Below are 27,235 nucleotides of genomic sequence, written 5' to 3'. Positions count from 1 at the left end.
ATCGATCTGCTTCTCACCTTTTGACCTGATAGCTCATAGTCACACTATATTTGCATTCAATAGTAATTTCTGTCTACCTAAAGTGCGAACTATGTTAAACAGACTGCGAACTTTCCTCGATGTCGCTTTAGAATACTCTACCACCTACAATCAAAAATGAAAAAAAAATACAAATATAAATGAGAACTAAAAGCATTCATAGCAAATACTTACTGATATTGCCCTCTTTTTCCAATTTCCTTCTTTTTTATATTGTCATGCTGTTAACTAGTGATCTAATTACTCACGTGCTATAAACATGTTTTGATATTACCCTTAGCTTTCATGTTTACTACTGTTGCTTTCAACATTGTATACCATAATAATAGTCGTTAAAAGGAGGTCTCGATACAGTCTTCGACTATGGTGCCTCCTTATGTATACTGCGCACATGTAAATTTCGTATTTTTACTAATAAATAAATTATGAAATTATAAAATTATGAAATACCCGCTCTTGCTGAAGTTTTCAAGCCTTCCTTTGCAGCTGCTACTTGGAACCAGCCTCCATCTTTCCCTCATTAATGAAATCGATAACTATGTTCTTCCATCCCTGCAAACACTTTCAGGAAGAAATAGTGTGGCTTAAATTAAGGAAATTACTGCACAGTATTAGATTACCTTGCTGGAAAAATACTATATGCAATGTTTACTTATCCAATGTTTGTTGCTATGTTTACGTGTGCTTCAATGCCATAATGGCCTGCTTTTTTTTTCTTCCAAAATCCCATCGCTCCACGAAATGAAGCACAGCCGCAGAAACAACAGTCGCGTTTTGACATATTTACGGCTTTCTGTTATGATAACTAATTCCTTTCGGGCATTGCGTCGCTAACGTTTCCTGCATTGTATTGTCAAACGCATATTGATGGGACTAGAATCAGTCGTAACTTCAGGCCGGGCGTGGCCGCGCACACAATACACGAAGCTTCTAGAAGGCTTCCACCGTCTGCGCAGTAAAGCAGCGTACCCGCTTGCAGACGATCTACGAATACGTCCCTGCAACCAAACGACAGGCCACAGAAATGGACATGTCACCGCACACACCTTTGAAACCTCATCATTATGAATTGCGCCACAAAATAATGAACCTTAATGGCATCCACACAATCTATCCGGTGAGTACAACGTCGCGCTTGATTATTGTGCTTGAAATATGAAAGGAAGCGGTTAAATCTGGCAACCTTTGGATACTATACATGATAATACGCATAACTGTGTGCAGTTTTTGTATTACGCACCTAATTTTATGCACACTACATGCAGCACCCCATATTCACGCCAACTGCATGAGATTGTGAGATTTTACCGATGTATTTACTTATTATGCCATCAGCCTAAACCGACATTACTGTGGAAACTGACAAATTTGGGAGTGCAAGAAAGTGTAACTTATTTACAATTTGCCAAGTGGGAGCTAAATTATATGCAGATTATTCCAAGTAAATCATCACTACAAATTGTTAATATTGCTGCAATGTTCCACATGCTTGAATTATTACAATAGGGACAGCAAGCTAATCGCATCTATTCGATCCTAAAGAGAAAACCAAGAGGAAACCGTCTTAAAGAGACCCTCACCAGGTCTGGCCGTTTTTTAGCTGACGAGCGCCGTGCATAAACGTGTGCTAACCATCGTGCCTGGTGTTGCATATGCACCGCTGACACGAGTTGTTGCATCTGGGTCGCAAGCCCCAAGGGTAGCGTTGGCCTGGCGGCCTGGGGCACAACTGGAAGCATCCGAAGGTCCTGGCAAAGCATGAGTCGACTGCTGACAGAACAACTTGTTTATTCTAGCATCGCAAAAGAGTGGCCGGTCAGGTCGACCGAAGTGGAGAGACGGGAGAGCACGTTACTCGACGGAAGAAATCGGAGCCTCTCTCGGCGTCCGGGAGCAGCTGCTTTTATATTCTCGGAGTCGAGGGGAAGATGGAACGCCTCGACAGAGGCGCACGTGATGCGGGGCACGCACAGGCTGAGAGACACGTTGAGACGTGTGTAGTGACGTATCCGCCGGGCCGGCGCCGATCAGACCTCCTCGCTTCACACTTGGGGAGCTCCTCTGCCCGGCTGCCGCGCTTTGACAAGCGTGGGCACCAACATGCACACACACACACACGCACACTTGAAGACACGTGGCATTGAAACATGCCTGGGCGCGCTTGGCGGGGAGGCGTATCGGAGGCGCTGAACGGGCCAAAATGTCCGCCGCTTTGAACGAAGCCCCGGCGTCCCTTGCATCCGCGCCGGCTATACCGCGCGTCGTAGGCGAAACGTAACAGACCGGCCCGCCGGGGGAAGGAGATCCCGATGGTCAGTGGACTGCATCCGCTGTCCAGAGGGATGTCGCTCGATGATGCTTATAACCGAAGTCGGTTGTCACTCGGCGTTTCTTGAGCGCAGCGCACAGAGAAGGCCTCGTTCTCACGTTCAGGTTCACACAGGACACTGCAAAGTGACTTCGGGAGAGTTGCCATTTTTCTCTCGTTCCCAGCAAGCGTTAGAACTACGCCGAAACTCAACCGCTCAGTCAGCAAGCACGACACAACCCTCACTAAGCCCTGCCAGGCTCTTTCCCCTTTTATACTACTGCCTAGTTCCTTACAGCAGTCTAGCAGCACTCAGAACGCGTCCGCAAATTGGAAAATTGCAGTAGAAAGCACGTCATCACTTAAAACACTAAACAGAAGCAATATGTTAAAAATCCTGCCTCAGGAAGAAAACATCATTAACAAACAACTCTGAGGCTGATTCCTACGTTAGGGGCTTCGGCTTAAGCCATCGGCGTTACCGTTGAGACTCCCCTTTTTGTAACGCACCTCAAAGGAATATTGTCGCAAAGCGAGGCTCCAGCGCAGGAGGCGCCCATTTATGGAAGAGATGGTCTGCAGCCATTGGAGAGGGCAGTGATCCGTCTCGAAGCATGCGAAGCCGAGATCGCAGCGAGCGACCATACACTAGCTCAGCTGGCGAAAACCCCGTAGCCGTATGCGGCGGGGTCCTTAATGCAAACATCACCCCAGGCAGACACAGCTCCCAGTCAGTTTGTTGTTCAAAACACAATGCTCTCAACACGCGCTTCATGACGGAGTGGAGCTTCTCAATGGAATTCGACTGGGGGTGGTACACTGAGCTGTGTAACAGCTTTACCCCGCACCTTTCGAGAAAGGCTGTCGTCAAAGCGCTAGTAAACACTGTGCCCTGATCTGACTGGATTTCCGCAGGAAAACCAACTCGCGCAAATATGGACAGTAGTGCATTGACTATCTCAACTGAGCTGAGTTCTTTAAGCGGCACTGCTTCAGGGAACTTTGTCGCTGGGCAGATCACAGTCAAAATGTGTCTGTACCCCGTGGTTGTTACCGCAAGAGGTCCCACTGTATCAATAACGAGCCGTCTAAAAGGCTCCGTAATGATGGGTACCAAATTCAACGGCGCCCTCGATTTGTCCCCTGGTTTGCCCACCCGCTGACAGGTGTCACATGTCCTCACAAACTGGTCTGCGTCCCGAAAACACCCTGGCCAATAGTACTCTTGCAAGAGACGGTCCTTAGTTTTCTTAACTCCTAGGTGTCCGGACCACGAACCCCCATGCGACAAGCGCAACAGATCCTGACGGTAGCACTGAGGCACGATCAGCTGATCGAACTCCACTCCCCTGCGGTCTAGATACTTCCGGTACAGGACCCTACCTCTTTCCACAAAGCGAGCATTTTTCTTGGCGATACCTTCCTTGACAATGCAGCGTATGTTTTCTAGGCTGCCATCCTTCTTTTGCTCAGCTATCAAAGCCGCCCGGCTGACTTTTAGCAACCTAGTAAGTCCGTCTGACGTAGGCGCGATGAGCAAATCTGCAGATAGCTCTTCTAACTTTCCCGTGTCGGGCATTTCCTCTCCAGTATCTGGTGCCTTCAACGCAACAGGCTCAATTTTATTCAGTTCGGACGTGCTCTGAATATGAGCTTGCTGCGCCTCTGACGCTTTTTCATTCTTCGACAACGTCGGCCCCGCAACTACCGCCTTTGCAGCGAGCTCCCGAACCTTCGATCTGGTTAAGGCCTGAACGCTAGCCTCACCAAACAAAAGCCCCTTCTCGCGCAGGAGGTGATCGGACCTGTTCGAAAATAGGTACGGGTACTGGGGGGGCAGCATAGATGACACTGCGGCTTCCGTCTGAAGTGCTCCGAAAGGTCCTTCAATAAGCACTTTTGCTACGGGCAGACACACGCTATGAGCTTCCACGGCTTGCTTGATCCATGCGCAATCACCCGTGAACAAATCGGGTTCTACGTATGAGGGGTGAACTACATCCATTGTAGCTGCGGAATCGCGAAGCACTCGGCACTCTTTCCCGTTCACGAGGAGGTCTCGCATGTAAGGCTCGAGAAGCTTCATGTTCTCGTCAGAGCTGCATAATGACAATAACACGACTTTTGTTTTTGTTTCTGGGCACTGCGCCGAAAAGTGACCTGGCTTCTGGCACGTATAACAAACGCGCGCTTGCCTCGTCTCGAACCGCTTTCTGCGTTCGGCTTCGGTTGCCGCCGTCTCCTTACGTTCGATCGGACTGCTTTCACTCGCATCCGCACTACGTGTGTCGCCCCTTGCTCTCATGGGTGTGAACTTCGGCCTCTCAAACTTGGAGCCAAATTCACCCTTTTGACCGTCCTTAGCTCCGCGAGCCCGACGCGTCACAAACTCCTCGGCTAGCTTAGCGGCTCTAGCCACCGTACTAACGTCTGGCCTATCCAAGACCCAGTACCGCACGTTCTCAGGTAACCGACTATAGAACTGTTCCAGCCCGAAACACTGCAGAACTTTCTCGTGGTCACCAAACGCTTTCTCGTCTTTGAGCCACTCCTGCATGTTTGACATTAGCCTGTAGGCAAACTCTGTATATGACTCACTTCTGCCTTTCTCATTTTCCCGAAACTTCCGACGGAACGCCTCCGCTGACAGCCTGTACGTCTTTAGCAGACTCGATTTCACTTTGTCGAAATCCTCTGCCTCTTCTCTATTCAAGCGAGCGACTACGTCGGCCGCCTCGCCGGGTAACAAAGTGAGCAAGCGCTGTGGCCACGTTTCCCGTGAGCACCCCCGCTTCTCGCACGTTCGCTCTAAGTTAACCATTGACAAACCAATGTCCTCTCCAAGCCTAAACGGCCGCATCAGGTCAGTCATGTTGAACAATACTCGTTCTCCTGCACCGTGTGCCTGACTTCCATTACGAGCGCGTTCCATCTCTTCCTCGAGACGCTTCATTTCCAAAGCGTGTTGACGGTCGCGCTCCTCTTTTTCTTTCTCTTTTTGTTCTTTACGTTCGCGCTCCCTCTCCTCAATGGTCTCAAGGCATTCCGACAGCTCGTCATCCTCAGCTTCTAACTTAAGAATAGCCCTTAGCGGTTCTGGTTTTCTGAGTTTGTCTGAGACATCCAGACCCAACTCTCTTGCAAGCTCCAGCAATTTCGGTTTGCGCAACGACTTTAAGTCCATGGCTGCTCTGAATGCTGCTTTCTCTACTGCCTCTATTGTCTTGCCGCAAACTAACCCGGCAGCAACGACAACCACAATTACCAGCTCTGTTTCTGACACTAACAAAAGCCTGGCAAAACTCAGAAGAAGAAAGTCTCGCACTCACCAAACCTCGCAGCCAAGAATTCAGCGCAGTCGTTCCGCTGCAGGCAACCAGTCATCACACAGGGCTCGTTGCACTGCTCCCGGATGGTCGTTGTGCTGCTCAGCATACAGTCAACCGCATATCTTCGCTGCTGGCCTCCGTTGTCGCGATCTCACCGCTGGCAGACAGTTGTTGCAATCTCAGCACTGACACCGGTTGTTGCAATCGCACCGCTGGCACGAGTTGTTGCAGATGGGTCGCAAACCCCAAGGGTAGCGTTGGCCTGGCGGCCTGGGGCACAACTGGAAGCATCCGAAGGTCCTGGCAAAGCATGAGTCGACTGCTAACAGAACAACTTGTTTATTCTAGCATCGCAAAAGAGCGGCCGGTCAGGTCGACCGAAGTGGAGAGAAGGGAGAGCACGTTACTCGACGGAAGAAATCGAAGCCTCTCTCGGCGTCCGGAAGCAGCTGCTTTTATATTCTCGGAGTCGAGGGGAAGAAGGAACGCCTCGATAGAGGCGCACGTGATGCGGGGCACGGACAGGCTGAGAGACACGTTGAGACGAGTGTAGTGACGCATCCGCCGGGCCGGCGCCGGTCAGACCTCCTCGCTTCACACTTGGGGAGCTCCTCTCCCCGGCTGCCGCGCTTTGACAAGCGTGGGCACCAACATGCACACACACACACACGCACACTTGAAGACACGTGGCATTGAAACATGCCTGGACGCGCTTGGCGGGGAGGCGTATCGACGGCGCTGAACGGGCCAAAATGTCCGCCGCTTTGAACGAAGCCCCGGCGTCCGTTGCATCCGCGCCGGCTATACCGCGCGTCGTAGGCGAAACGTAACACTGCTAAGTATTAACTCGTCACGCGCCGAGAAAGGAACTCACATTCCCAACCAAACGCCGTTTGTCGTTCTCCGCGCGGGCGCCGTGGTCCCAGCAGCAGAGTGACGTGAATCTCGCGAATGCGCTACGCACATCGCCGTGATGTGACGTCACTCTCAATGATAGGTGACTTCGAGAAGTATTCAAGGCAACATCAATTATTTGCGAAAGCGGTCGCCTAAAATTAAATAATGTGGTTTGACGTGCCAGAACCACTTTCTGATTACAAGGCAACGCCGTAGTGGGCGACTCCGAAAATTTCGACCTCCTGGGGTCATTTAACGTGCAGCTAATATTTAAGTACAAGTTTGTTTTCACATTTCGCTCTCATCGAAGAACTGCGGCCGTTGCCAGGATTCGATCCCGCGACCTCGTGCTCAGCAACCCAACACCATAGCCACTAAACAAACATGGCGGTAAAACTACCGCTTCAATAGAAGAAATAAAGCTTATAGATATAATAAAACGTACAAGGTCAATATCTTCCTGTTCTTGTTTTACATTTTGCCGCTGCAAGAGATATGTACTTCCGTTTCGTGTGCATGTTCGCACGTCGTGTAGTCGCACGTGCAGAGAACGAAACTATTTCACTTTCTGCCGTCTTCTAGCACGCGATGATGCTCTGTCGTCCGCTCGTGTTTCCCTCAGTTTTCGTGCACCACTCGCTTATACCGCAAGTCAGGTGTTCTCGCTGCGCGAAACAAGAAAAACGCAACAGCTGGCGCACCAGTCCGTCATCGGAAGTGCGCTGCGCAGCAAAGAACCGACAAAAAAAAACTATCAGCACTTCCCCTCCATGATGTGGAACGAGCAGTGGTGCTCTGGTGTGTTTTGCCTCAATCTACGCATGCATATAGGCTCCGTTATTATTATTATTATTATTAGTAGTAGTAGTAGTAGTGGTAGTAGTACTTCTAACCAAGAATTAGGGTAGTTATATTTATGCATTGCTTAGTTGTAAATTATTATTTAATTAAATAATTAATTAATTATTAGCCTAAGTAAGGTGGCCACGGCGACTATGCCGTAACCAGAACAGACGACGCCCACTACAATTGTGTGTATATGTCGCAGGTGGCCGTTATAGGGAGCCCCGACGCGACCGATGATATGCTTTGACCGAGCCGCAGTCATAGGCATGCCCGAACGAAAACAAATGTGTTTATAATTTGCGATTGACCGCCCTTCCAAGTTAATTAGCTCGATGAATCATGGAAGGACTGGAGTCTCATTCAAGCGGACAAACATGGAGGTTTCCGTATCCCTCCCGTAGAAGTCCATGTATCGACAGTAGGCTGTAATTCCACAATATTGTTACGTGTAGAAAGACACAAACGAAAGAGGCTATCTCCAGGCTATTTACACTGCAACCAGACAGCCAGGCTGACGCTCGCCCGCGCCAAGGCACATACCAACTTCATCATCGTTCTCGCGGTGGCTCGTCTCTTGAGTATCTCCCGATAATATCGTAATACTACCCCGCGATGGCAAAAGCGCCGTCACGCTGCTGTTAAATATCCAAGGCGCGTGGAGAGTTGTAGGGCTTCATTCGGGCGACGTGGACAATGTCACTGGTTGTCACAGCGTAAGACGTAGTGGGCGTGGCTTGAACAATTTCATAGGTGACATCGGTCACTTGGTGGAGCACGCGATATGGTCCTCTATAACACGAAAGCAGTTTCTCGCAAAGGCTAACATTACGCGACGGGTACCGAAACAACACGAGGGTGCCGGGCCCAAAATGAACATCACGGTGACGGAGGTAGTAGCGTTCCTTCTGTTTGTCTTGAGACACTTTTAGACGAACGCGCGCAAGTTGACGAGCATGGTCAGCACGGCCGATTGCATCAAGGGCGCAAGCGCTAGCTGAAGCTGTGGTGGACGAAAACAGTGTCCAGTAGTAGCGTCAGTTCTCGGCTATACAATAGGTAAATCGGGGAAAAGCCAGCAGTTTCGAGAAGGGAAGAGTTGTGCGCAAAGGTAATGTAAGGTAAAGCAAGGTCCCAGTCACGGTGGTCCTCTGAGACGGATTTCGATAGCATGTCTGTAAGGGTGCGGTTCAGACGCTCAGTGAGGCAGTTCGTTTGAGGGTGGTAGGAGGGGGTAAATTTATGCTGTATGGAGCCGACCCGCATGATGTCTTCAATGACTTTGACCAAAAACGTAAGGCCATGGTCTGTTCGCAATTGACGCGCAGCACCATGCACGAATATATAGATAGATAGATAAACTTTATTAAAATAATAATAAAAAAACAGCTGATGGTCGGGGCCCTTAGTCCAGGGCTCCGCTGGCTCTTGCCATCTTCTCAGCTCTCTTAATCAGCTTGAGCTGGTCGTCGAGGGCCGAGCTGGACAGCAGTGCCTCCCATTGCTCCCTCGTGGTGTTCGTGTCTGGGTGTTCTATGTTGTGTAGTGCGCACTCCCACGTAATGTGGTATAGGATTGGTGTGGCCCCACACCATGGGCATTCGTCCCTGTAGGCTGTGGGGTGTATCCTATGTAATATGTGTAAGTTCGTGTAAGTGCCTGTCTGGAGCCTACGCCAGGCAGCGGCATCTTCTGTGTTTAGATTTCGATGGGGTGGTGGATATCGCAAGCGACGCCCTCTGTGGTAGTTCACGATGGCTGAATACTCGAGGTCGACAGGGTCCAGGTCTTCTGCAGGCGGCGTGTTGAGTGCTCGGTTATCTACGAATCCTCGAGCTGCTCTGTCGGCCTGCAGGTTGCCCGTGATGCCAGTGTGGCCCGGTATCCAGATGATGGTTTGGGTGGTGAAGTTCTCAGGGTCCTCCTTGAGTATTCCGGCTAGGACTTGTGCAGCAGGTCTTCCAATTCCTCCCTGTAGGAAGTTGCGGCAGGCCTGCTGGGAATCCGGTAGGATCGTCAGTGGTTGGTTTGCGTGTAGGCCCTCGCGGATGGCTAACGCGATGGCCAGCTCCTCGACTTCCGTAATCGTGCAGGGGCGGCTCGATGCAGCGGAGGTAACGTGGCCTCGCTAGTCGCATGCCACTGCAACTGCGCCCTTGTTGTTCGCGCCATACATGGCAGCGTCCGTAAAACGGGCCGTGGTATTGAATCTGAACGCTTTCTCCATGTACTGGGCCCTTGCTCTCCTCCTGCCGGAGTGCAGGTTAGGGTCCATGTTGCGTGGTATCGGGGCAACGTGAAACCTGTCCTGGACGTGACGAGGTATAGAACAGGTTTCTTCGGTTCGTGCTGTTATTGCTGGAAAATGATATTGACAGGTGTAATTGTCTTTATCGGGCGACACGTTTTGCCGCCTAACAAATGTTATCGCACAGCGCGGGACGCGCTTGCATGTGCCCGAAGTTTCTGGAAAGTTATCGATGCTTCTATCCGCTGTCTGTTGTCGCCGAACCATGTATTATCTGATTTCATCGCTTGACACGAATGGTGTAGATCTTTGTAGAAGGCATGCGCGTCCCATCATTTAGTCTGGAACATTCGATGACTGCTCTATAAAAGCCGACGCGCTTGACCCGCTGATCATATTTCGACGATCGCCGACCGTGTTCGCCGCTATCATTGTGCTATAAGTGTAGCCTCTTTTGTGGGCACAGGTTCGCCCAATAAAAGTTAGTTTTGTGTTCCACAGTATTGCTACTGTGTTCTTTGACGTCATGACCACGTGACAATATCATGTAGAAGGAAGTCCGCAACATCAGTTGCGCAACTGGTCGGAAGAGCGCGCGTTACGGCGTAGCGGGTCGCGTTGTCAGCCGCGAGTGCAACCCACTTCTTTCCTGATGTAGATTCCAGAAATGGGCCGAGAAGGTCTAAGCCGACACGATGGAAAGGCTGGGCAGGGATGTCGAGCGGCTGAAGGTAACCGGAGGGGAGCTGGGAAGCCTTCTAACGTCGTTGGCAAAGTTCAGAAGCGGCGACGTAACGACGTACGAAAGGGCCAGGCTGGGCCAGAAAAAAAGGTGACGTACACTGTCATACGTTCGATATACGCCGAGGAATCCTGCCATTGATGCGCCGTGAAGCTCTTCTAGAACGGTTGAGTGGAGGTGTTTAGGTATTACAAGTAGGAACTCAGAGCCGTGCAGATGAAGGTTACGACGGCACAGAGTACCGTCGCGGAGGACGAAGAGGGATCGAGTGGCATCGACCGCAGAGTGTTGAAAACGGTCGTCTTGGTGCAGGCGGCCAGAGTTGTAGACCGCGGAATATGATAATTCCTGTAGCCTCAAAGCCCATCGACCAAGCCGTCTTGTAGGATCCTTTAGCGACGAGCGCCAACAGAGAGCATGATGGTCAGTGACTACGGATAAAGGGCGACCTTATAGGTAAGGACGCAACTTCGCAAGCACCCAGACAACAGCAAGGCATTCTCGTTCCGTAATGGAATAGTTGCGCTCCCATGGTGCTAGGAGGCGGCTCGCATAAGCAATAACGCCATCCTGACCACGCTGACGCTGGGCTAAGGCGGCACCTATGCCATGACCGGTGGCATCTGTACGCAATTCTGTAGGAGCATCAGGGTCGAAGTGGGCGAGAATGAGTGGTGAGGTTAGAAGAGGGACGAGCCGAGAGAAGGCGGCGGCTTCTGAAGTGCCCCACAAGAATTGTACGGCTTTCTTCAAGATAGTAGTGAGGGGTCTAGCAATTGTCGCAAAATATGTAACATAAAGTATGATCATAGTGATACAAAACTTCGGATGTCTGCGGATGTCCTGGGAACCGGAAAGTCTCGGAGAGCGGCAGTTTTGTCGCGATCAGGCTGCACTTCAGAAGCGTCAACGAGATGGCCCAGAAGAGTAATTTGACGGTGGCCAAAATGACATTTGGACGAGTTAACATGCAGCTATCGCCTTTCGAAATACACCAAGCATACTTGTTAGACGCTCAAGGTGAGTGTCCAACGTTGGCGAGAAGACGATGACGTCGTCGGAGTAGCAGAGGCATGTGGAACATTTGAAACCTTGGAGCAATGATTCATCATAGGCTCAAAGGTGGCAGGGGCGTTTCATAATCTAAACGGCATCACTTTTATTTGGTATGGGCCATCAGGGGTGATGAACGCGGTTTTGTTTCTGTCCATCTCGTCAACAGCAATCGGCCAGTATCCAGAACGATGATCAACAGAAGAGAAACAGCCGGAACCATTGAGGCAGCCAAGGGCATCGTCTATACGTGGGAGTGGGTAGGCATCCTTCTTATTAATGTTGTTCAGATGACGGTAGTCTACACAGAAGTCCTTCTTCTTAAGCAACACCACAGGCGACGGCCAGGGACTTGAAGAGGGCTCAATGATGTTTTTATCTAGCATTCTGCTCACTTCACTTTGAATTTCTCGGCGTTCAGGTGCAGAATCTGGATACGCGTAGCATCGCCAGTAAGATTCCGGTGCTTGACCGCGAGCGCCCGGCCTAAAGGGCGATCGGCGAAGTCCAAAATGTCTCGCTAGGACAATAATACTTGGCAAAGGTCTTCAGCTGGCGCAGAGGACAGGTCCATAGCAACGGTTTTCTTTATGTTGGGATCGGCACCCGAAGCTGGCGCGAGGTGCCTGCGAAGCTCGGAAGAACCATCGGTTGGTAACGCTGCCACATATTGTTCGCCCAGACAATCAGTGTTGGCAGGGCAAATATTTTGCGGTAGAATTCGCTTTGCCAATCCAAAGTTAAAGATAGATATGCGAAGGCAGTTCGCAGTAATAGTAAGTATAGTGTGACCGACAGTGACGTCATAATGTAGTGGAATGTCGGGCACAAGAGTGGCAAGGTAATCGCCATCAGGAACTGGTGGGGAAGACATCAGTTCAATAAAGGCTATTGACTTTGTCGGCAGGCGAAGAAAGCCCGTGGAGCGTAAGCGGTACTTGGGTGCGTCAGAAGGTTCTGCGAGAGGCGGCAAATCAAGGCGAAGGGTACTGGCAGAGCAGGTAATAAGTGCAGAATGCGACGAGGGAAAGTCGAGGCGGAGAATCAGGTCGTGGGGGCAATGAGCAATCACGGTGAAGAGGCCAGGAGTGTGGCGGCCGGCGATGCTGTAACGTGCCGTACACATGCCTACGATAGGCACAGTACCGCCCATCCACACCGCGGACGACGCCTGCTGACGTTGGTGGAGGAGCGTTTCCAATCGTCGTCGGAAGGCAGCACTCATAATAGTAAGATGTGCGCCTGTATCGATGAGTGCAGTGACAGGATAGCCGCCAACGTCAACGACAAGAAGGTGTTGGTTTGTAGGTAACTTCAGCAGAGGATTTAGGGCAGGGCGACCACGCAGCTTCACGTCCAGAAGCAGCAGTGCCTAGTTTATCGGCTGGCTCGGGGAGGCAATTGGCGGCGAAGAGAAACTGTGGGGTTGGGGCGAACGAGACTGATGGCGTTGAGGTGAGGGCAAGTGGTTGTAGCGAAGGTTCGAAGCAGGGGCATCAGCGGCGGTGGGTTTATGGCGGGTGGCATAGGGAACAGAAGGTCCAAAGGCGCGGGAATAAGTGCACGAGGAGGTGGTGGCCATCGGTTGCGGTAGTGACGAGCGACGTGGCCGATGCGACAGCAGTGGAAGCAGATCGGTCTGTCATCAGGGGTACGCCATTCGCACGGGTTGCGGCGAGATGTGGCAAAGAAGGACTGCCGGGGACGAGGAGGGCAGCTAGAGAACTGGGGAACGCTGGGTTGAGACGTTGAACAGACGGAGTTCAGACCCATGTTCTCATATTCCTGTCTGAGGACGGGCTGAATCACCGCAATCTTAGTTGCTGGTGGATCGGGAGGCGTCGCTGAGAAAGCTGGCGAAATATGGGCCTCGAGTTCGCAGCGAACAATACGGGTTTCGTCGTCATAGGTGGTAGTCTGACGCGGTCGACCCTCGCATGTCGACGTAGCAGCAGTGTTGCGTAGCCGCGTGATGTGGTGTGTGATACGGCGGCTTTTAGCTTGTTCAAAGCAACGGCATTCTTTATTTGTCGTGTCGAAATTTGAGACTTTGCCGAAATCAAGCAAATTGAAAACGTCTTCGGCGATGCCTTTTAGAACATCTGACACTTTATCTGTTTCAGACATAGCACCGTCAGCTTTGAGGCAAAGAGCCAAGACGTCGAGGACGTATGAAACGTACGGCTGTGTACATCTCTGAACGCTAGGCGCAAGAGCCTTTCTTGCGGCAACTTTGCGGCCAAGGGGGTCGCCGAACAGTACCCGTAGCTCTTCTTTGAAACTGTCCCAACTGGATATCTCGTTATCATGCGTCTGGTGCCACACGCGTGGGGTGCCGCCGAGATAGAAGATGACATTGGCGAGCATAATCGTTGGGTCCCACCTGTTATTGGCACTGGCGTGTTCATAGCGCTTGATCCAGTCGTCAACGCCCTGTCCCTCCAGGCCACAGAACACACCATGGTCGTGATGTGGGGCAAGCGTGGCGATTGGAGCAGTTGGACAAGTCGAAGCCGTTACAGGGGAGGTCTGGTCACCGGGACACATGGTGACAAGCTCGATGTACCGGCCACTTTGGAGTTCCGTGGTGAGGTCGGGGATCGATAGCCTCCACCAGAATGTTACGTGTAGAAAGACACAGACGAAATAGGCTATTTGCAGGCTATTTACACTGGAACCAGACAGCCAGGCCGACACTCGCCCACGCCATGTCAAGCATTTCCCTATAATATTGTAATAATATTTACAGCTTAACTGTGAACTAGCTAATTTAAAATGTAGATGAAACTGGGAGTAATATGTTATAGCCGTCTAAGCATCTAATCGGCGTATAATTTGTTTCCGGATCGTTTCGATAAAACAAGGCTCACAGGGGTTTTGTGTAACGATACTCTCCGCAAAAGACCGTGTATTGACAGCAGACGGGAAATCTGTATAGTTTACAACCTCAGTGAACTATAATTGTGACAAGTAGATGAAACTCGGTGTAATGATACAGTCGTCCTAAAGGCAGATTTCACTATAATTTTTCTCAAGGCATCTTCATTAGATCGAGAGGTACAGAGCATTCGCGAGAAATTGGAGAGGGAGTGAGTGAAACAACTTTGTTTGGTCCACCATAGACGCGATGAAACTTAACGTCACCTGGCTAGGCCCACTCGAGGACCACCAGGTAAAACCTGACGGCCCTCTCGCCAGCCCTCTGGACTGCCAGGATTATAGAGGTCTGGTCCAGGTCTGGTCCTGGTCCTGAGAGGTCTGGTCCTTTTTTTTTTCTTCGAAAATCCCATAGCTCCACGAAATGAAGCACAGCCACAGAAACAACAGTCGCGTTTCGACATATTTACGGCTTCCTTTTATGATAAGTATTTCCTTTCGGACATTGCGTCGCTAACGTTTCGTGCATTGTATTGTCAAACGCATATTGATGGGCCTAGAATCAGTCGTAACTTCAGGCCGGGAGTGGCCGCCCACACAATACACGAAGCTTCTAGAAGGCTTCCACCGTCTGCGCAGTAAAGCAGCGTACCCGCTTGCAGACGATCTACGAATACGTCCCTGCAACCAAACGACAGGCCACAGAAATGGACATGTCACCGCACACACCTTTGAAACCTCATCATTATGAATTGCGCCACAAAATAATGAACAATAATGGCATCCACATAATCTATCCGGTGAGTACAACGTCGCGCTTGATTATTGTGCCTGAAAAATGAAAGGAAGCTGTAAAATCTGGCAACCTTTGGATACTATACATGATAATACGCATAACTGTGTGCAGTATTTGTATTACGCACACAATGTTATGCACACTACATGCAGTGGCACATATTCGCACCTACTCCATGAGAATGTGAGATTGTACCGATATATTTACTCATCATGCCATCAGCGTAAACCGACATTACAGTGGAAACTGGCAAATTTCGGAGTGCAAGAAAGTGTAGCTTATTTCTAATTTGCCAAGTGGGAGCTAAATTATATGCAGGTTATTTCAAGTAGTTATAACTACAAATTGTTATTATTGCTGCGATGTTTCACAAACTTGAATTCTTACAATAGATACAGCAAGCCAATCGCATCTCTTCGACCTTGAAGAACCGCTCACCAGGTCTGGCCGTTTTTTAGCTAACGAGCGCCGTGCATAAACGCGTGCTAACCATCGTGCCTGGTAAGTATTAACTCGTCACGCGCCGAGAAAGCAACTCACATTTCCAACCAAACGCCGTTTGTCGTTCTCCTCACGGGCGCCGTGGTCTCAGCAGCAGAGTGACGTGAATCTCGCGAATGCGCTACGCACATCGCCGTGATGTGACGTCACTCTCAATGATAGGTGACTTCGAAAAGTATTCAACGCAACAACATTTATTTGCTAAAGCTGTCGCTTAATATTAAATAATGGGGTTTTGCGTGCCAAAACCATTTTCTGATTACGTGACAGTGCCCTAGTGGGGGACTCTGGAAATTTGGACCTCCTGGGGTAATTTAACGCGCAGCTAAATATAAGTACATGGGTGTTTTCGCACTTCGTCCCCATCGAAATGCGGCCGCCGTGGCCAGGATTCGATCCCGCAACCTCGTGCTCAGCAGCCCAGCGCCATAGCCACTAAACAAACATGGCGGGTAAAACTGTCGTTTCAATAGAATAAATAAAGCTTATAGATAAAATAAAACGTACAAGGTCAATGCCTTCGTGTTCTTGTTTTACATTTTGCCGCTGCAACAGATATGTGCTTCCGTTTCGTGTGCATGTTCCCACGTCGTGTAGTCGCACGTGCAGAGAACGAAACTATTTCACTTTCTGCCGTCTTCCAGCGCGCGATGATGATCTGTCGTCCGCTCGTGTTTCCCTCAGTTTTCGTGCACCACTCACTCATACAGCAAGTCAGGATTCTCGCTGCGCGAAACAAGAAAAACGAAACAGCTGGCGCACCCGACCGCCATCGGAAGAGCGCCGCGCAGCAATGTACCGAGAAAAAAAAATTATCAGCTCTTCCACTCGATGACGTGGAACGAGCAGTGGAGCTGTGGTGTCTTTTACCTCAAGCTACGCAGTATATAGGCTGTGTTATTATTATTATTATTATTAATAATTAATAATATTATATTATTATTATTATTATTATTATTATTATTATTATTATTATTATTATTATTATTATTAATATTATTATATTATTATTATTATTATTATTATTATTATTTATCAATAATAAATTAATTGATTTAACAATTAATGTGAGGTCGCCTCGGCGACTATGACGTAACCAGAACACACAGCGCCCACTGCAACCGTGTGTATAGGACCCAGGTGGCCGTTAAACCGAGCCTCAACGCAACCGATGCTATGCGTTGACCGAGCCGCAGTCATAGGAGTTCCCGAAACGAAACACATTTGTTTATATTTTGCGATTGTGCGCGCTTCCAAGTTAATTAGCTGAATGAAACTTGGAAGGACTACAGTTTCATTCTAGTGGACAAACATGGAGGTGTCCGTTTCGCTCCCGTAGAAGCCCATGTATCGACAGCAGGCTGCAACTCCACAATATTTACGGCTTAACTATGAACTACGTAGTTAAGAAAAGCAGATGAAAGTGGGAGTAATGCTATAGCCTTCTAAGCATTTAAAAGGCATATAATTTGTTTCGGAATAGTTTCGATAAAACAAGGCTCACAGCCATTTTCTGCAACCATACTCTCTCCGTAAACGACCATGTATTGATAGCACACGGGAACTCTGTACAGTTTACAAACTCACTGTAAACTAATTGTGACAAGTAAATAAAACTCGGAGTAATAATACAGTCCTCGTAGCGGAAAATTTCAGTATAATTTTTCCCAAGGTACCCTACTTTAGATTGAGAGGCGCAGAGCAGTCGCGAGAAACTGGAGAGGAACATTTTTTTGCGTCGATGAGACGCGTAGAAGGACGGACATCGTCCACCGCCGCAGGGCAGCTGCATACAGATTTGCTGCAAGTAGAAAGAAGACACCGTCCGTGACGTGTGCGTCACGAGATCCTCGAGGTCCGGTGCGGGAGAACGCAGGGAAGGAATCTTGCTTGCGGAGGTTAGACGGGGCGAGTCGATAGAGTGTCTAGCTGTGACACTCAGCCTCACAAATAATGGTTTGGCGGCACTTAAATACTTCTATCTCGGCTATTAATGCACCTATTTCAACAAAAATTATTGCGGTAGCACGCTCCCTTGAGGGTACATAGCAACTTCCCACGTATAACCACAATTTATTGTGTGGTGTGGTGAGGGGATCTTTAAGCTCATGCATATACTAAAATTACGAATACGTATCTATGAGTAGTTTCCGCCGCTCGGGAAGCCGGCGAAATTTACGAAAGGAACTTAGCTCAAGTTATTTGGCGATGAGATCCAAAAGAGCGCATGGGGGGGTATTTTCTGACTAATGTGAGTCTCGCGGCTCAGCTATTATTATAGAGTGTAAAAATGATTGAATCATATTGTACCGTTCGAATGGGGATCAGTAAATTAGCCTAAACAGGGCCCAGGAAATAGATAAAAATTTTGTCCTAAACGAGCATGCTGCGCAATAAATGTCTAAGGGCTGACTTTTACTACCAGTTCCCTTCCAAATATCTGAAATTGAAGATAGTGGGTTGTTTGTGAGTGCCATAACGGCAATGTTTTAGAGGTTGATATGTTCATTGCATAAATTACTGTGCAAAGTTTGGAATTTTATTCGACATAACATTCCTTATTGCCTTAATAATTTATTCCGGCATTTCTGTAGCAGCTAATATGGTGTAAGCAGGAAAGACATGGTTTTATGCTTAATCTATTTATCTGGTAGCATTCCCCTCTGCAATATTGTTTACGACCCTGAAACAACTAAGCACATAAATATAAAATTCGGCGAAGACACTTAAGACCGCTTAAGTGAGGGAATGTGAAAGCATTATAGTCCCTTTTGGTGAAATGATTTTTTTCTTGCGCATTTCTTGTCAACGCAAACACGCTTCTGCGTTTCAACCACGCCTCGGATGGGATAAACGAACCGCGCGCCAAGCATGGCAACGCACTAGATTGCCCTCGAGGAGTTCTTAACGCGAAGGACCGTACAGCGGCATTCAATTGGACACTAATGCTTTTTACTTTGTACGCTTTCTTATACACCCTTGGCATTGTGCCACTTGCTACGTATCGGCTCAGCTATCCAACGACGCGCGCACAAGGCCACACGCTTGGTCGGCCAGGTGGTTGCGATATTACGTGCGCAATGGCGAACCCACCAGGCACACATTTAGTCAAATATAACCGTGGAGCCGCCATGGCCACCCAGACCGGAATTTACGTGGTATTCTTTTGAAAGGAATTTATTTACTTTGTTTACAGAAACCTCCGAGAAATTTCACGTCAAGTCGAGAATTCTTTATGTTGTTGTATGCTTTGCCGTCGGCCATTTTTTGTTCCAACATTCCCCCACGCTGGCGACTACAACGCCGTCTTTTCGCTTATTCGGACATATAATGCATTCGCTATAAAAATAAATAAATAAATAAATAAATAAATAAATAAATAAATAAATAAATAAATAAAGTTGCTCCAACAGCTTCTATCAAAAGATGGAGCTTTTCGCGCTACAACATTATATGCAGAACGCCAAGCTACTTCTAATTGCTTTGTGCCTAACATGGCGTCATTCAGTTCATAAGTAGGCAAAGCAGCAGCTATTCATGCCAAGCATGTGAGTTTACACATAACTAAAATGGTTGTTCTTTAGATCATAACGAAACAGGATTGAGATCACAAAAAGATAGGCAACGATTTATTGCCCATTATTTCTCTAATGTTGACCTACCCATGTCCAAACAAATGCGCGCGGACAGCTCATGTGAAATTATTTATATCTTGAAATCCCAGCACACTGAAGCCATTCCTTTGAGTCGTGAATGCGAAAACATTAATGTGCATTTTAACGCCACTCAGCGGTCCTTTGGGTTACCAACACCTTGCGGCCAAGCGACCGCGTTCAGACGCTTGGACAACGCCTCCTAGATAACACACAGCCGGTGAATTCCGATGCGTGACGTCATGCGATATTGCCCCACTGCCATAGAAATTAACGGGGACACGCCAGAGTAAGCCGCGTGATATTGAAGCCATCGTTTTCTTCACATCGGGTTTGCCAATAGAAATTTTGGGCTGAGTAGCATGGTATCACCAAGCAGAGTAGAGAGGCCTCCTATCTAGGAGTTGTGGGTTAGGCCAGTAGGTAAGACACTCAGCTTAGTTTTATGTCTTAGTTTCGAAACCGAATACCACCATCATTGCTTCTTCCGAATTTACTCTCTTATACATTAATTTCTGTATAGCGATTACGGACGCATGGTAGGAATGTTGGCGATAGCTTGCAAAGTGAGCATCCGCTGCCTCAATAGGCAGCGGATGCTTCGATTCGCCGACTTTGTTACGTCAAGACGCGCATGTGACGTGGCATCGCAGCCGATTAGAATTTAGGTGTCGTTTCCCTGCTATACAAAACGGCTTCCAAGCTGAATAGACGGTTTGATGCTTTTGCATCATCCTTACGAAAATGACCTTGACCTCTCAGTCACCCACCAGTCAACCCAGTCACCTCGCTTTAAACTCGTCCTTCCTGTACACCTATTATGTACATTGTCTACAGACACCATACAGAGAGCATGCGGACTTGCCTATATAATGTGCGTGCGTGCCCAGTGTGTGGTTGCATATATATATATATATATATATATATATATATATATATATATATATACATACATATATATATATATATATATATTGTTACGTGTGGAAGAACAGACAAAAGAGGCTATATACCGGCTATTTACACTGGAGCCACATCGCCAGGCCGACACTCGCCCGCGCCAAGGGCACAAACCCACTTCCCCACTGCGTCGTCGTTCTCGCAGCGGCTCGTATCTTGAGCATCGCTCGATGACATCGTAATGCTACCCCCCGGCGGCAAAAGCACCCTCCCGGTGCTGTTAAATATCCAAGGCGCGTGGAGAATTGTAGGGTTTGAGACGGGTGACTGGTTGTCACAGCGGAGGACGTAGTGGGTGTGGCTAGAGCGATTTCGTAGGTGACATCCGTTACTTGGCGAAGCACGCGATATGGGCCTGTGTAGCAGGAAAGCAGCTTTTCACAAAGCCCAACTTTACGCGATGGTGACGAAAGCAACACGAAGGTGCCGGGCACAAAATAGACATCACGGTGACGGGGGTCGTAGCGTTGCTTTTGTTTGCCTTGAGAGATTTGTAGACGAGTGCGCGCAATTTGGCGAGCATGGTCAGCATGGCTATAGCATCCCGGGCGTAAGCGCTAGTTGAAGCTGTGGTGGACGGAAGCACAGTGTCCAGTGGTAGCGTCGGTTCACGGCCATACAAGAGGTAAAAAGGCGAAAAGCCAGCAGTTTCGAGACGGGAACAGTTATACGCAAATGTAACGTAAGGTTGAGCCTAGTCCCAGTCACGGTGGTCGTCTGAAACGTATTTGGATAGCATGTCTGTAAGGGTGTGGTTCAAACGCTCAGTGAGGCCGTTCGTTTGTGGGTGGTAGGAGGTGGTTAATTTCTGTTGTATTGAGCAGGCACGCATGATGTCGTCAATGACTTTGGGTAAGAGCGTATGGCCACGGCCTGTTAGCAATTAACGCGCGGCACCGTGAATCAAAATTATATCATGCAGGAGGAAGTCCGCAACATCAGTTGCGCAACTGGTCGGAAGAGCGCGCGTTACGGCGTAGCGGGTCGCGTTGTCAGCCGCGAGTGCAACCCACTTCTTTCCAGATGTAGATTCCAGAAATGGGCCGAGAAGGTCTAAGCCGACGCGATTGACGGGCTGGGCAGGGATGTCGAGCAGCTGAAGGTAACCGGAGGGGAGCTGGGAAGCCTTCTAGCGTCGTTGGCAAAGTTCGCAAGCGGCGACGTAACGACATACAAAACAAGCAAGGCTGGGCCAGAAAAAATGGCGACGTACACGGTCATAGGTTGGATATACGCCGAGGTATCCTGCCATTGGTGCGTCGTGAAGCTCTTCTAGAAGGGTTGAGCGGAGGTGTTTAGGAATGACACGTAGGAACTCAGAGCCGTCCGGATGAAGGTTACGACGGTACAGAGTAGCGTTGCGGAGGACGAAGAGGCGTCGAGTGGCATCGGCCGCAGAGTGTTGAAAACGGTCGATGAGTGCTCTGATGTAGGCGTCACGACGTTGCTCGTCGGCGAAATGAAGCAGCTGCGACACAGAGAATACACAAGCAGCACTGGTACTATTGGAGGAGTCAGGGTCGTCAACAGGGTAACGCGACAAGCTGTCAGCGCCTTGGTGCATGCGGCCAGACTTGTAAACCACGGAATACGAAAATTCTTGTAGCCTCAAAGCCCATCGACCAAGCCGTCCTGTAGGATTTTTTAGCGACGAGCGCCAACAGAGAGCACGATGGTCAGTGACTACGGATAAAGGGTGACCTTAAAGGTAAGGACGCAACTTCGCAACCGCCCAGACAACAGCAAGGCATTCTCGTTCCGTAATGGAATAGTTGCGCTCCTATGATGCAAGGAGGCGGCTCGCATAAGCAATAACCCGACCTGGCCACGCGGACGCTGGGCTAAGGTGGCACCTACGCCATGAACGATGGAATCTGCACGCAATTCTGTAGGAGCGTCAGGGTCGAAGTGGGCGAGAATGGGTGGTGAGGTTAGAAGAGTGACGAGACGAGAGAAGGCGGCGGCTTCTGAAGTGCCCCACAAGAATTGTACGGCTTTCTTGAAGATAGTAGCGAGGGGTCTAGCAATTCTAGCAAAATATATAACAAAACGACGACGAAAGTATGATCATAGTGAAACAAAACTTCGGATGTCTGCGGCTGTCCTAGGAACCGGAAAGTCTATAGAGAGCGGCAGTTTTGTCGGGATCAGGCTGCACTTCAGAAGCGTTAACGAGATGGCCCAGAAGAGTAATTTGACGGTGGCCAAAATGACATTTGGACGAGTTAACATGCAGCTATCGCCTTTTGAAATACACCAAGCATAGTTGTTAGACGCTCAAGGTGAGTGTCCAACGTTGGCGAGAAGACGATGACGTCTTCGGAGTAGCAGAGGCATGTGGACCATTTGAAACCTTGGAGCAATGATTCCATCATACGCTCAAAGGTGGCAGGGGCGTTTCATAATCTAAACGGCATTACTTTAATTTGGTATGGGCCATCAGGGGTGATGAACGCGGTTTTTTTTCTGTCCATCTCATCAACAGCGATCGGCCAGTATCCAGAACGATGATCAACAGAAGAGAAACAGCTGGAACCATTGAGGCAGTCAAGGGCATCGTCTATACGTGGGAGTGGGTAGGCATTCTTCTTATTAATGTTGTTCAGATGACGGTAGTCTACACAAAAGTCCTTCTTCTTAAGCAACACCACAGGCGACGGCCAGGGACTCGAGGAGGGCTGAATGATGTTTTATCTAGCATTCTGCTCACTTCACTTTGAATTTCTCGGCGTTCAGGTGCAGAAACTGGATACGCGTAGCATCGCCAGTAAGATTCCGGTGCTTGACCGCGAGCGTCTGGCCTAAAGGGCGATCGGCGAAGTCCAAAATGTCTCGGTGGGACAATAATACTTGGTAAAGGTCTTCAGCCGCCGCAGAGGATTGGTCCATCGCGACCATTTTCTTTATGTTGGGATCGGCACCCGAAGCTGGCGCGAGGGGCCTGCGAAGCTCGGAAGAACCATCGGTTGGTAACGCTTCCACATGATGTTCGCCCAGACAATCAGTGTTGGCAAGGCAAATATTTTGCGGTAGAATTCGCTTTGCCAATCCAAAGTTAAAGATAGGTATGCGAAGGCAGTTCGCAGTAATAGTAAGTATAGTGTGAGACACGGTGACGTCATAATGTAGTGGAATGTCGGGCACAAGAGTGGCAAGGTAATCGCCATCAGGAACTGGTGGGGAAGACATCAGTGCAATAAAGGCTATTGACTTTGTCGGCAGGCGAAGAAAGCCCGTGGGGCGTAAGCGACACTTGCGTGCGTCAGAAAGTTCTGCGAGAAGCGGCAAATCAAGGCGAAGGGTACTGGCAGAGCAGGTAATGAGTGCAGAATGCGACGAGGGAAAGTCGACGCCGAGAATCACGTCGTGGGGGCAATGAGGAATCACGGTGAAGAGGCCAGGAGTGTGGCGGCCGGCGATGCTGACACGCGCCGTACACATGCCTACGATAGGCACAGTACCACCCATCCGCACCGCGGACGACGCGTGCCGACGCTGTGGGAGGAAGTTTTCCAGTCGTCATCGGAAGGCAGCACTCATAATACTAAGATGTGCGCCTGTATCGATGAGTACAGTGACAGGATAGCCGTCAACGTCAACGTCAAGAAGGTGTTGGTTTGTAGGTAACGTGAGCAGGTATTTGAGGGCAGGGTCGACAAAGGAGCTTCACCTCCAGAAGCTGCAGTGCCTAGTTTTCCGGCTGGATCCGGGAGGCGATAGGCGGCGAAGAGAATCCGCGGGGTTGGGGCTAACGAGACTGATGGCGTCGAGGTGTGGGCGAGCTGTTGTAGCCAAGGTTCGGAAGAGGGGCATCAGCGGCCGTGGGTTTATGGCGGGTGGCATAGGGAACAGAAGGTCCAAAGGTGCGGGAATAAGTGGCGGCGTATGCCCGAGGAGGTGGTGGCCATCGGTTGCGGTAGTGACGAGTGACGTAGCTGATGCGACAGCAGTGGAAGGAGATCGGTCTGTCATCAGGGGTACGCCATTCGCACGGGTTGCGGCGAGATGTGGCAAAGAAGGACTGCCGTGGACGAGGAGGGCAGATAGAGAACTGGGGAACGCTGGGTTGAGACGTTGAACACACGCAGTTCAGACCCATGTTCTCCTATTCCTGTCTGACGACGGCCTGAATCATCGCAATCTTGGTTGCTGGTGGATCGTGAGGCGTCGCTGAGAAAGCTGGTGAAATGGCGTCCTCGAGTTCGCAGCGAACAATACGGGTTACGTCGTCACAGGTGGTAGCTTACGCGGTCGACCCTCGCATGTCGACGTAGCAGCAGTGTTGGGTAGCCGCGTGATGTGGTGTGTGATACGGCGGCTCCTAGCTTGTTCAAGGCAAAGCTATTCTTTAATGCTCGTGTCGATTGTCAAGACGTTGCCGAAGTCAAGCAAATTGGAAGCGTCGTCGGCGATGCCTTTTCGAACATCTGACACTTTATCTGCTTCAGACATAGTATCGTCAGCTTTGCGGCAAAGAGCCATGACGTAGAGGACGTATGAAACGTACGGCTCTGTACATCTCTCCACACGAGACCCAAGAGCATTTCTGGCGGCAATCTTGCGGCCAAGAGTCGCAGAACAGTTTCCTGTGCTCTTCTTTGAAACTGTCGCAAATGGTTATCTCGTCGTCATGCGTCTGGTGCCACACGCGTGGGGTGCCGCCGAGATAAAAGATGACATTGGCGAGCATAAGCGTTGGGTCCCACTTGTTAATAGCAGTGGCGTGTTTATAGAGCTTGATCCAGTCGTCAACGTCCTGTCCCTCCAGGCCACAGAACACACCAGGGTCGCGATGTTGGGCCAGCGTGACGATTGGAGCGTTGGGACTAGCCGAAGCCGTTACAGGGGAGGTCTGGTCACCGGGACGCATGGTGACAAGCTTGATGTACCGACCACTTCGGAGTTCCGTGGTGAGGACGGGGATCGATAACCTCCACCGGAATGTTACGTGTAGACAGACACAGACGAAATAGGCTATTTACACTGGAACCAGAGAGCCAGGCCAATACTCGCCCGCTTCAAGGCAAATACCTCCCTATAATATTGTAATAATATTTACACCTTAACTGTGAGCTACATAATTAAGAAAAGTAGATAGTCGTCTAAGCATCTAATAGGCGTATAATATGTGGGTGCACGTTAAAGAATCCCCGGTGGTCGAAATTTCCGGAGTCCTCCACTACGGCCTGCCTCATAATCAGAAAGTGGTTTTGGCACGTAAAACCCCATAATTTTATTACCCCAATTCAATAATATTACATGATTTAGGTTACTGCTATAGTCAGACTGTGCTTGCAGAAATTAATGGTAAAGTTTTCCAAACGTCAGAATGGCAAAAATAACTGTAAATGTAAAATGTGCCATGGTTCAGAATATATATATATATATATATATATACATAGATTTGCTTTGAATACCTCTGCCATTCTGACGTTTCAACAACTTTACCATTAATTTCTGCAAGCCGAGCGCTACCATAGCAGTAACCCGAATCAGCTAATATTATTCAATTTGGGTAATAAATATACAACCTGCATTAAATGCAGCAGGTATACTATGGCTAGATTCACTGCCCATATGTGGGTATGTACATGCATGGTGTCACACTACTCCGTCACCATCCATACAATTAACGAAAGCATGGTAGCATGCAGAGCCGGCCACCAGGACAAGGAAAGCGCTAACGGCCATAAGTACTACAGTCGACGTGGGCGCGCCACACGAAGGATAGCGCGAACTATGTTAAGCGGTCCCAGCCGATTTCGAAAAGTTCTGCACACAAAAAGTACGATTTCGCTCGGCACAGTGTACAGAATGTTAAACTATAACATCGACCGGCGTCAGTGCAGCGCGCAGACGCAGTGGCAGCCGAAGACGGGAAAATAATATCTGTAATTTTACCGGTTGATAGATGTATCTTATGAGCGTCCCCTTTGGAAGAGGGTGGTGAGTTGCGCCCCCAAGCTCTGCCAGTTCTACTGCCTAATGTCCTACCTAGTAAACCTCTTGCATAGGCTAGTTGGTTCATGCTTGAATTAGTAACGGCAAGGCGCAGAAGACCAGGACTGAAGAAGAACCCAAACGACAGGACCGGCGCCGACGCCGGTCCTGGTCTGGTCCTGGTCTTCTGCGCCTTGCTTTTACTAATTGAAGCCCCACCTAGGTTAAAGAATAAACAATAATAAAATAAAAAACACGATGATGTCCGACAATTAAATTTTCGGACCCCTTATTGTGAACTTAGCTTTTGCAGGTCTCCGTTTTTTTTTCGTTTCACTACTTTTCCTCCACCAATCTTCCTATCACCTCTCACTAATCTGTATTGCGGACATGTCTACTTTTCGCCTGCTCTCGCCGAACATAAGGGACCGAGATAGGGGAAAAGTAAACATGTGCACAATAGAGATTAGTAAGAGGCGATTGGAAGATTGGTGGAAGGAAAGTAGGGAAACGAAAAAAGAACGGAGACGAGCAAAAGCAATGTTCTCAAAAGGGGGCCAGAATGTGTGGTTGTGGGTATTCATAGGGTTTTCTTTCGTTTCTTTTTTCTATTTTAACTTGCGTAGCACATTAGGCAGTACAATAGCAAGAGCTTGGTAGCGCATCCCCCCGCCCCGTTCCAAAGGGGACGTTTCATAACATCCATCCATCCATGCATCCGAGGTGGTTCAGGGTATGTGGAAAGGTGTAGTGATTCCAGGACTTACTTTTGGAAATGCGGTTGTTTGTTTGAAATCAGGGTTACAACCAGGACTCCATGTGAACCCAAGGTCAGTGGGACGCCTCTCAAGGGAAGACTACAAATGAAGTTGTGGTGGCTGATATGGGCTGGACTAGATTTTAGTGAGGGAAATTCATGATTATATTGCGCTCAGCGTTACGCAGGCGAACGATAGGGACAGCACGTGGACGTACGTAGAGCGCGCTGTCGCTATCGTTCGTCTTTGTAACACTAAGCGCAATATAATCATGAACGGCCACCAACTAGC

General features: G+C 49.2%; 1 protein-coding gene across 2 annotated transcripts in view; it reads left to right on the top strand.

Annotated features, from left to right (window-relative positions):
• Nucleotides 1-884: 884 nt before the first annotated feature.
• LOC126530661 (uncharacterized) overlaps nucleotides 885-27,235 on the top strand; it is a 158,551-nt gene continuing 132,200 nt past the window's right edge. The window contains exon 1 of one of the 2 annotated variants that reach the window (XM_050177928.3): nucleotides 885-1,156. In XM_050177928.3, coding sequence (XP_050033885.2) covers nucleotides 1,064-1,156 — 93 coding nt within the window. In that variant the 5' untranslated portion in view covers nucleotides 885-1,063. Of the gene's footprint in view, nucleotides 1,157-14,939; nucleotides 15,137-27,235 lie in introns of those variants that run through there. The other variant, XM_072287977.1, reaches the window with a different exon arrangement.

The sequence above is a fragment of the Dermacentor andersoni genome, chromosome 4 (genome assembly GCF_023375885.2).
Source record: "Dermacentor andersoni chromosome 4, qqDerAnde1_hic_scaffold, whole genome shotgun sequence".
In the NCBI taxonomy this organism is placed as follows: Eukaryota; Metazoa; Arthropoda; class Arachnida; order Ixodida; family Ixodidae; genus Dermacentor; species Dermacentor andersoni.
This window is presented reverse-complemented; position numbering and strand designations above follow the sequence as displayed.